The 11153-nt window shown below is 49.4% G+C and overlaps 2 protein-coding genes across 4 annotated transcripts in view; both read right to left on the bottom strand.

The window, feature by feature from the left end:
- Nucleotides 1-94: 94 nt before the first annotated feature.
- On the bottom strand, nt 95-809 carry h2ax (H2A.X variant histone). The gene has a single exon (XM_077011840.1). The coding sequence runs from the start codon at nt 702-704 to the stop codon at nt 276-278; it is 429 nt and encodes a 142-aa protein (XP_076867955.1). The 5' UTR covers nt 705-809; the 3' UTR covers nt 95-275.
- Nucleotides 810-1448: 639 nt separating this feature from the next.
- Nucleotides 1449-11153, bottom strand: part of c2cd2l (c2cd2 like) — a 30169-nt gene continuing 20464 nt past the window's right edge. For all 3 annotated transcript variants that reach the window (XM_077011831.1, XM_077011830.1, XM_077011829.1), the window contains exons 5-15: nt 10387-10500; nt 9640-9753; nt 9267-9369; nt 7952-8084; nt 6784-6848; nt 6366-6487; nt 5730-5892; nt 5305-5412; nt 4965-5098; nt 4242-4479; nt 1449-3515 (exon numbers count right to left, since the gene is read on the bottom strand). In XM_077011831.1, coding sequence (XP_076867946.1) covers nt 3262-3515; nt 4242-4479; nt 4965-5098; nt 5305-5412; nt 5730-5892; nt 6366-6487; nt 6784-6848; nt 7952-8084; nt 9267-9369; nt 9640-9753; nt 10387-10500 — 1548 coding nt within the window. In that variant the 3' untranslated portion in view covers nt 1449-3261. The remainder of the gene's footprint in view (nt 3516-4241; nt 4480-4964; nt 5099-5304; nt 5413-5729; nt 5893-6365; nt 6488-6783; nt 6849-7951; nt 8085-9266; nt 9370-9639; nt 9754-10386; nt 10501-11153) is intronic.

Genomic DNA, 11153 nt, shown 5'->3' with positions numbered 1-11153 from the left:
GAAGTTTATTTACCAAGAACTGTTGCATTTCTCAGCTACTCCGCCAAAAACCCAGTACCATTAAGCTATCCTCACCTTCTCTACAAAGAAATTGTTATCGCATTTTTTGGTTTAGTAACAGAAAACACATTTATTCTGTATCGTAGAAAAGCAGACAGACAAAACGAACGTGAACAATGGGAAGTTGCTCTTTTTCCTCAAGACTTGGGTGGCCCTTAAAAGGGCCTTTGGTGTTGTTTTTAACCAGCTAAAAAGTCAGGAGTCCGAGCCATCGTTTAGTATTCTTGAGACTGTGAAGACCCTTTCTTTCCCGCCTTGCCGGAGCTTGGAGGAGCCTGGCCCGTCTTCTTGGGCAGGAGCACGGCCTGGATGTTGGGCAGCACGCCACCCTGAGCGATGGTCACTCCTCCGAGCAGCTTGTTTAATTCTTCATCGTTGCGGACGGCGAGCTGGAGATGACGAGGGATGATGCGGGTCTTCTTGTTGTCCCGAGCCGCGTTGCCCGCCAACTCCAGGATCTCAGCGGTGAGGTACTCGAGCACCGCGGCCAGGTACACAGGGGCGCCGGCACCTACCCTCTCGGCGTAGTTTCCTTTGCGCAGAAGGCGGTGAACACGGCCGACTGGAAACTGCAACCCGGCACGGGAGCTGCGAGTCTTGGCCTTGGCGCGGGCTTTTCCTCCGGTTTTTCCTCTTCCAGACATGATAATAGTTTTTCTTTTCCTTCGTTTTCGTCAGCTAGAGAAATATAACTGATGCAGCTCGGGAAACTTGGTGCAGTATTTAAGGACAGGCTGAAAGGGGGCTTTTCCGTCCGCCCCAAAATTTCATTGGTCTCGACCATCTCAACGCGGATTCCATTGGCTTTTGTGACAAAAGACTGACAGGATGTTAGTTCTCATTGGTTGAACATTGTCGTGCATAAACAGCGCAAACCAAAGCGCCAATCAGATATTTCCTTGACTATACCAGATTGATTGGTTGCGAAAACCTAGTTGATTTACCATTGGTCAATGCTATAGTCAATCAAGTTTAGGCGGAAAATTCAAACCAATTATTAATACTCCCTCTGAATTTTAAGCCAGGGTCATTTGGCGGAAATATAGCGCTGGCATTACAATTTTAAACAAAATAGCGAGAAAATAAAATTAGCTTAAATTTATATTAAGACGTATGTTAGAAGACTGAAAAGCATTTTCTAGTATTCACGTGAGATTTTAAAAATGGTTTATGGACCACGTCAAATCTCAACTATGCATTATATTTTAACTGGTTTATTGCCAAAATCTGAACATTTCATTTAAGCATTTTAAGCATAGGTTTAAGTAAAAAAGAAGTACCATTGTACCATGTATTATTTACAGTGCATTTTCTAATGGGAATATGTTGCATTTTAGTATGTGAGTCTGCAGTGTGCTTGCTGTGTTTAAAAAAATTAAAACAAAGAATGCATTTTAAAAAATAATTTATTCAGAATAAATTAAACATCGAAGTAGCCACACAATAATATAAAGCTCCAAGTATCTGAGAGACATTCCATTCATGACTTACTCTTTCTATCAATGAGAATAATATTCAGGGCCTGATAATAGTATAACGCTGCATAGGGTTTTGATTTAGGCTCTCAGAAGAGCATTGGAGCAAGAGATCTAATCCAAATATGATCAAAATTATAATTCTTAGCCTGTGAGTTCTCCTTTGCCACTTTGACACATTTCTTTATTTAAGACATCCTCTATGATGAAGTTGATGCAATGGAATGTATGTGTGCAAGCCATTGTTAGAAGAGTGGAGTGAAGGTTGAGAAGACAACTACTTCACACATCTGGAGGAGGGTTTTCACACAACCAGGTTTCAGCAGAGATCACAGCACTTAACTGATGTCTGAGATGTGCCATTAGCTAGGTCATCGGTGGCTGAATTAAAGAAGAACTGAGTGATCTCATGCTCTGAAAGGGCAGGCATTCAGGCTTCTATGCAGATTTGAATGTTAATGGGAGCACTGGATTCCTCCCCAAGACCTCTTTTCAATATTTACACCTTTTGATTAAATGGTTAAGGTACACATGCAAGATATTTTGGGTTTATTGCAGCAAAGTAAATGAGAACAAAGTATTCAAGGGAAATATTTTGTAAGATACTGTCTGGGATAGCTTCTTTCTTTGTGTGAAGTTATCTTCACAGCACTGTTTGTAGAAACCGTTATGATATCCCCTGAGGTGTCGTTTTCATATGCATGAAAACTGAAATACATTTTAAACTTAACTAGATATCATTTAAAGAACTTACACAAGTTTAAGAATAAACAGTTAAATTTGCCTTGTTAATTTCCATTCATGTAGTTCATAACTTACCTAAATTCACTCAAAACTTAACTGTAGGATATGCACACTATTCCTGTGTATCTGTGTGTGTGTGTTTCTAACAAATGAATATTACAAAAGATGTGCCACACGGTCAGAGTAGTACCACTATCTGAAAAACAGGGATAAATATTTGTTGATCTAAATTGCTATAAACTACAGCAAAACAACAAAGCACACAGCATTAGCCTCACCATAATTCACCTAGTAAAGTCTCCAAGTTGGTACCCAGTAATAATTTAGTGTCAGTGACAGTAAACAATACAGAAAACAGTAAATCAGATGAAGAGAAGCTCCCCAGCGCTGTAAACAACCAGGTAAGGTTCCAAAGTGCATCGGGTGAAAATTAAATAAATAGTAATTTAAAAAATGTAAAAACCCAAAACACAGCAACATGATGCAAGAGTTTTTGAGAAGTACTGGGTCACGTCGCCCCCTCTGCTGAGTCATTCCACATTTCTTCCTCCTCTATTTTCAACCCATTGTTCTCCCTTAACATGAGCAGCCATTTTGAAGTTATTTGTTTTTTTTATATATATACAGTTTAGACAATCAGCAGGTCTTTCTTAAGTCCTCCACCCACCCAGACAACTTAGTGTTTTCCTCCCCAAGGGTGCCGTTAACTGGAGCAGACGGACGGTCCACCTGGGACGCCCGCCGGTCACGGCACTCTGGCGGGGCGGCGGCTGCATGGGTCACCTGTGGAGGGTCCAACCACCACCTGTCTGCCCATCAGCCCCGAAGACCACGAAGCCTGTCCACACTCACCCTCCGTCAACCGCTTCAAACACTCCGGCCGACCCATTATTCGTTCGACTGGCGCCCGCACCACGTCTCTCTCTCTCTCCCTCACTCTCTCCCTCCTCACCACTCTCGCTGCCTCCCTCTGTCCGCGGCGTCAGTCGTCGGAGGCGGGCCCGCCGTTGGCCGTGCCACCCTTGCCCTTGCTCCTGGAGGAGCGGAAGGAGAAGCGCTTGATCAGGCGGCGCGAGAAGCTGCCGGCCTTCTTGCGGCTGCTGGGCGAGCAGGAGGCGGCGGAGGAGGCGTGGTTGCCCAGGCTGCACACGTCCTCGTGCGACTGGCTGAAGCTCGGCTCCTTCTGCTTGTGTCTGCGGCGGAACAGCAGCTTTGTCCCGCTGCGCAGGAAGCCCACTGCAAGCCACGCCCACAACAGACCACACAGGGCCAATCAGAGACTTAGAATTACAACCAGATTACGTCGCATTGGCTCAGATTAGATCGGAATAAACAGCAGCAGGAATACAAGTAGTGCAAAGTAGCTAAAAAAAAAAAAAAGAATATTACGACGTATATACACCATAAATTATGAATAGGAATATTGCACAAAAAGTGTATTGCACTGGAATTCCCAGGTATGGAGCAATCAAAAACAACTGGAGTGGCATTTTAATTTGAATTCAGCAGTCTTATAGCAAGTAGGAAGATGATGTTTTTTTTAGTATACATACTGGTATGTGGAATGTTTCTGTGTGTGTGTGTCTATGTTTATTCCTTGCATTTAAGTTGTGTACATAACTACACTAACCAGTCATTCAGTCACAAGAGAACCAAGATACGAGTGTAGCATTCTGTGTGACTCAAGTATGTCAGCCGTTGCTCTTTCAGCTGGATAAGAGCGTCTGCTAAACGTCCTAAATGTAAATGTAGTCAGAGGTACGCTGGCCATACAGCTGCATGTTAAATTGTATAGTGGGAGTGTTTGTGGGCGTATGCGCTCCCTCATCTGCCCCTCATGCTGATCCTCCCTGGCCACAGACATTACTGTGGTGTCAGACCCTCCTCTGCGCAGCCTTAGCTCTGAAACTATAGTGGCGTGACTGTGGGTAGTGAGCCTTCGGCTGTTCTCAGGTCAGTCACCTTTATGGTCTTTGAGGCTGCGGGTCTCCAGAGCCCCCGTGGAGCCCGTCTCTGACTCGGCGTCGTCCACGCTGGGCCGCTCGGACGCGTCGGACGGCGTGGTCTCGTCCGCGTCCTGGTGGGGAGTGGCCGCGTGGTGGTTCAGCGTCCCCGCCACGCAGGGCTCCCCCTGCAGGGCGGCGTCCATCGCTGCCGCGTAGCCCACAGAGAGCGGCGAGTCGTCTTCCGTGATGGGGACCTGGAGACAGAGGGGACAGAGAAGGTTATTTCTAGTCATCTGTTAGGACGGACACTGAACGGGGCTCCGATTACACTGGCATGAAGCAATTAAGCACTTTACCCCCCTGTAAACCATCCCACATGGACCATGATGCATTATAGGGGATAATCAAGATACATTTGATTACAGGATTCATGTATCAGGCCATCGGTTTAACATGTAATTAAAATCAGAACTAGAGAAAATTCTGAAAAAACTTGTGACTAAAGTAAAAAAATATTTATAATAAACCTTTTAGTCTAATGGTTCAATCTGAAATATTCACAATTGAATTCACAATTCATGACAAACTGGCATACGTAAATGTCCAGAAAAGAGGGAAGAGCTAAAATTACTGCCCCTTGACAATTCACAATGGAATAAAAAAATTAAGAAAAATTAGATCCTAGATGGGAACTAGGCCTGTGTGTGAGCTCACTCTACCGCCTACATCACCACCTGACCTTGGACACTCCAGAGATGATGAGGGTACTGCGTTTGGTGGGCGTCTTCTTCACCGGCTTGCTGGCCGACTCGGTCAGCTGCCGAATGGCGGTCTCTGCAACAGGGTCCAGCCCATTCGAGATGGGGCTTTCTGCTGGGATACAGAATGTGAAAGTACACGCACACACGCACGCGTGCACACACGCACGCGTGCACACACACACACACACACACACACACGTGACATTCATTGCCTCGTTCAGTAATAGCTGCTGTAATAGACACTACAAGATATTGCAGACCATAGCACTTTATAAAGCTCCATAAGCCTTAATAAGCACAGTTTATTGGAGAACTGACTGCTGGGGGTGGGGCTGATGCTGTTCCGGCTCTGAAAACTCTCCGTCAGCATCGTGGGCCGTTTCTCCATCACCTCCACCTTCGAGGGAGACCTGGAGGGCGAGTCTCCTACACTCACACGCACAAAAAAACACACACGACAAGCACAACACAAGCAGAGAAGAGACCAGGAAAGGGATTATATAGGGTGTTGCTGAGCTCTGTGAATCCAGGACCTGCTCTAATTATTTACAGGTTTTTCTTGCTTTTTCAGCATCTGCACAATATATTTCTACAATATAAATCAGATGAATCAGCTCCCGCACACTCTGGTAATGTCTGTCCGGGTCAAGCAGTGCCCTTATTTCACCTGCCGCCATGCCCTCAGTGTGTCCTCTCCACTAACACACCGTTCGGGCCCCAGGAGGCCGAGCGCCAGCACCTACCGGGCTTGCGGTCCAGTTTCGGCCGTGACTGGATGGTGGTGACGGTGGTGACGATGGTGCCGTCGGGCATGACGGTGCGGTCCACGTCCACCTTCTTGGAGGGCGTGACCGCGGGGCGGAGCGGTGCGGCCGGGAGGGTGTCGTTAAGATCCACACACTGGAGCTGCGGAGGGAGGAGTTGGTTAGCATTGGGGGGGGGGGGGGGGGGGCAGAAACACAACCCACCGCCTGGTTACACCCGGAAATCAGCAGAGGTGGGTAACGGGGCCGTTGGAAAGTGACGCGCGGCTATCAACTTCAGTCAGAACTGGTGGTCAAGTCAGCCAGGTCAACAGATGTAAAAGGACACACTTCTGATAAATAATTCACATAGACATTTGGAAGTAGCTTATCACAATTCCTATCAGTGTTCCTACACATCGACTGAAGCTTAGTGTAACAATGAACAAAGTTTTAAAATTAGTTCTTTTACAGAAAACATTACATTACATCATAAAGTGCAGAAGAGTCATGCAAGTCATAAAAAGCTGCATTAATGTGGGGTATCACCCCTCTGGGTAAAGTAATACCATCAAACATCTGCTCGGATTTCATCTGCTCTTGAGAGAGGGGGCGCCATATCTCCATGTCACTAACCTCCAAGGTGATGGTAGCTACTGGTGGCAGACCGTGGCCAGGCGTGACGGACAGCCTGTGCTGCCCACTGGGGCTCCTCCCAGCAAGGCCCAGGGATAAGCAAGCGTGGCCAGGCAAGAATTCTGTACAATGTGAGGTAGGTAGAGGTAAAGAGAAAGAGAGAGAGAGACACAGAGAGAGAAAGAGAGAGAGACAGGGACAAAGAGAGAGACTTGATTGCAAAATCCCAAGGCCTTCCTTTGTATAAAAAGGGTTAGTATGCAAAGTGTTTGGAATGACAATGCCCCACACGACTAACATGGGTAACATTACTGTGCTGTGTTGTGTACAGCCATTAATAGCCAATAATAACAGCCATTAATCTATCTGATATGGTCCAGATTTTAGTCCAGCACATGATGACCAAGTTCCCACTTACGTTCTCCTCTGCTATTGCGCTCCACAAGTCTAATTTTGAGTTCTTTGGTTTCTGGTTGCAAATCCCTAAAAAGGGGAGAGAGAGTGAGGGGGAGGGACAGAAAACCTGATACACATTTAAGGAGGTCTTTGCACATAATTATCTAAACAAAGTCACTGCAAAAAATAAATAAATAAAAATAAACGAAGAGAAATTGCTGAGTTTGTGCACTACAGAATGCCTTAAGTGGGCCGTAGTTGGGGGATTAGCCAGGGCTTAAGCATCAAGGGAAGGCTGTGATACTCTGAACATTCTGACTGCAGAGCTCTGTGACTCTGTGACTCAGAACAGGAGAGCAGGCGCCTTCTGTAGGTTGATTAAAGCCAGCAGCCCGTGTGCAGCGGCGTCCATGAGCTCACCCTTAAGGCTGAAGGGATTAGCTGCCGACACTTTGCACCGCTCTGTTCTGAAAGCAGCCTCCCGCAGAGGTAGGGCTGCGCTCTGCTGGGGGTCGGAGGTCGTTTGAGAGCATTTGGGAGTGTTTAAAGACGTCCGGGTGGCACGTCAGGGGTCTCGTTACCTGCTGCTGACGGGCGGTTTCAGGACGAGAACAATGCGAAGCCAACAGCCCGAGATCCTGCGGCCAAAGCCGTGCTGTCCCTGTCACTGCAGGATCAGGTCTCCAGATCCAAGCTTGCCATTATTACATTCTGCACTTTTCTATGAGCTCTCCGGAGAGGCCAAGCGCTAGGCTACGCTCCATCTGCAGTCCTACACTAAATGGGATTTGCAAGGCAGGATCTCGCTTGCCAAATTCCATGAGCTATTTGTGGCAAAAAGCTCAATATAGGCCAGCAAACTCCTGCTAAAGCGGCAAGGAGCAGCAGGGTTAGCCTGCATGTTCCCCTCATCCTGGTATTTCATCCTGTAGTGAACACGATTATGTAGGGAGCTGTGAATGGTCCCACGCTCGTCACTGTCACAGAGAGACTGTCAGAAAAGGCTGAAACCACATAAAACCTTTGGCACACTTGTCTTTCGCTCCTCAGGAGCCACGCTCATTTTCCCAGCGATCGCATCCTAGCTGGTCCGCAGAGTCAGCAGGGACGAGGTCTCCGCCAAGCATGCGGCCAGTTATGGGGGGGGTGTCGCGGGGTGGATGCTCATTGGCCGGACGCGGCGCACTCACAGCGTAAGGTCCTCCGCCCAGTCCAGCGTGGCGACGGAGCTCGGCGCCGGCGCCAGGAAGCGCGTCCTCTTCTCCAGGGCCGGCACGTCCAGGCTCAGCACGCAGCACAGCTCTCCCGCGTGACCCTGGCAAGCTGAGGACGAAACACCAACGTTAGGGTCACACGCGTCACACCCGTCGCACGCGTCACACCCGTCGCACCCGTCACACCCGTCGCACCCGTCACACGCGTCACACCCGTCGCACGCGTCACACCCGTCGCACCCGTCACACCCGTCGCACCCGTCACACCCGTCGCACCCGTCACACCCATCACACGCGTCACACCCGTCGCACGCCCGCAGACTCTACTGCCCACTCGGTGTAAGACCAGCAGACCAGCACGGGGCCACGGTGCTTTCCTTCTTTTTGCATTGCAAATTCAGTGCTGCAAAGAGCACTGCTTGGAGCAACAACTAAATCTGTCTGGCTACAAACTGCCACTTTGACGAGCTGTTTTATACATGACATAAAAACATGAGAAAGAAGAGGCCCAAGCTACAGCGTTTACAGAGCCCTGCTATGTAAGAACCGGCCCTTTGTAAGGATACGGTCTGTAGGCGCGTGATTCATCTGAAGAATGATGTCACAGCATGGAAGGTGTAGTTTGGACCCAAATACCATGTCAGCACTTAAGAAACACACTGTCTTTGGCATAAATGCTTCATAAACTGTCTCCATAGTAATTGAAATAAATTAATAACACCAGGCTGCAGGCAGAATGTGACCTTTATTTTTAAAAGGCAATGTGCGTCATGGCACATGAATGAAAAGGAAGAGCCAACTTGACCCAAGTAGATGTGCTGGTGGGCTGAGGGGGAGGGGGGGAGGGGGGAGGGGGGAGGGAGGGAGGGAGGGGAGGGAGGAGGGGGGAGGGGGGAGGGGGGAGGGAGGGAGGAGGGGAGGGGGGGAGGAGGGGAGGGGGAGGGGGGAGGGAGGGAGGAGGGAGGGGGGAGGGAGGGGAGGGAGGGAGGAGGGGGAGGGGGGAGGGAGGGAGGAGGGAGGGGGGAGGGAGGGAGGGAGGGGAGGGGGGGGAGGGGGGGAGGGAGGAGGGGGGGAGGGGGGAGGGAGGGGGGAGGGAGGGAGGAGGGAGGGGGGAGGGGGGAGGGAGGGGAGGGAGGGAGGAGGGGAGGGGGGGAGGGAGGAGGGGGAGGGGGGAGGGAGGGAGGAGGGAGGGGGGAGGGAGGGGAGGGAGGGAGGAGGGAGGAGGGAGGGAGGAGGGAGGGAGGGGGGAGGGAGGAGGGAGGGAGGGAGAGGGGGAGGGAGGTAGCGCTACCTTTTCTCACGCCGGACGCTCTGAGCTGGCGCACCAGGAGACGTCTGACAGCGCCACCCTGCAGTGGAGAGTTCGTCCTCGGCTCAGACTTCTCTCGGGGAAACTGCAACGTTCGGAGGCCAAGAAGCTCAATTTCACGATGAGGCATGATGCACACAGTCATGGTAATCAGCTCGCCGTTTCACCCCGGCTAAGCGGCGCAGCGTTTTAGAGCGGCCGTGTCTGGTGCGGGGGGGTTCGTGTGTCAGCCCAAGCCGATCGGCCCATGTGACGAGCATGGATATGAATTTCAGCGGGGATGCGGGAGCTGTGTGTGCGTGTGCACGTTTACAAGCGTGCGTACATGCGTGTGGGCGTGTGTGTGTGTTCTTACAGCAGGGCTGGAGACACAAGCTCTCAGGTTGAGGATCATGGCGGGCTGCGTGGCGTACAGGGCGTCCTCAACCAGCTTGGCTATCATCTCCACATCCACCTCTGACTCAGATCTCTGTGTGCACACACGCACACACACACACACACACACACACACACACACACACACACACACACACACACACACACACACACATACACACATACACACATACACACATACACACACACACACACACACACATACACACACATACACACACATACACACACATACACACACACACATACACACACACACATACACACACATACACACACATACACATATACACACACACACACACAGTGTCAGTAGCCAAAACACACACATCAGCATCAAAAGAAGATGGGTCAGCCCGTTAGGCGCAGCGAGGCTTTGCATTCCACATTACTGCCTTGACAGCATTTCAAGGCCTTGAAGGAAAAGAACGAGCCGTCCTCTGTTAACAACCCCAGCACTATAAACTTTCACAACAAATCATTCTGATCAATATGGCTGCTGGGATCTGGTCCCTGGCTACCATAGCGCTGCAGAGTTTAGTGTCCACACCTCCCACCAATCACCACTGCATCACACCCATCACACTGGGGCGTCGACCTGGGATGCTGACATCTGATCAGAATAACCCGCTTTCTCCAATGTAAACATGTTGGTGTGGAACTCAGATGGCCCCGCCCACCCTGCATGCCCTGACACGCCTCTCACTTCTCTCTGGACCTTCTGCCGTGGGGTCACGGTTAAGGACAGCAGGGGTTGCTTGGAGAAGGTCCAGGACACCAGCAAACCTTCCTCCTCCACTTCCTCCAGACAGACCTGCAACTGCAGCAGCAGAACGAACACACACACACACACACACACACACACACACACACACACACACACACACACACACACACACACACACACACACACACACACACACACACACCTTTTTACAACTAGCTATTAGTATTCGCATTTTGATTACACTCGTAGCACAAAAATGATAAGTAGAATACACCAGCAACATCATGTGATGGTAGCATCATGTGTATCTAGTAGTAAATACTGATTCTCTGTTGTACCATGGTAAAGCATGACTAAGCACTTTGAGGATATGATAAAGTTTGAAGTAGGGATCAACTAATAATCGATTCCCACCAGTAAACCGATATTCAGCATCTTCCTGCTTATGGGAATAGGCAATTGATCATGTTTTTTGTTTGCTTGTTATGTACATTATTAATTTTTTATTACACACATATCTGAAGCAACCATAAAAACGCACACTTCTTTAGTCTGGTCCAGTGTCCCACCCACAGTGTCACTGGATTACTTGAAATGTGGCCCAGTATCCCACCTACTAATGGACTGGCAGTACCACCAACCAACACCTTGGTAGTCTCTGTCCCACCCACAGTGCTAATTGGTTTGGTAGAAATGTGGACCACCTGCCAAGTAAACCCCATAAAACGGGTTTCAGCATTTGTAAT

The sequence above is a fragment of the Brachyhypopomus gauderio genome, chromosome 7 (assembly GCF_052324685.1).
Source record: "Brachyhypopomus gauderio isolate BG-103 chromosome 7, BGAUD_0.2, whole genome shotgun sequence".
Taxonomy (NCBI): Eukaryota; Metazoa; Chordata; class Actinopteri; order Gymnotiformes; family Hypopomidae; genus Brachyhypopomus; species Brachyhypopomus gauderio.
The sequence above is the reverse complement of the archived record's forward strand: the minus strand, read 5'-3'. Positions and strand labels throughout refer to the sequence as shown.

Excerpts from the sequence above, each read along its gene's own strand:
- h2ax (XM_077011840.1), bottom strand. The coding sequence starts at position 704 with ATGTCTGGAAGAGGAAAAACCGGAGGAAAAGCCCGCGCCAAGGCCAAG.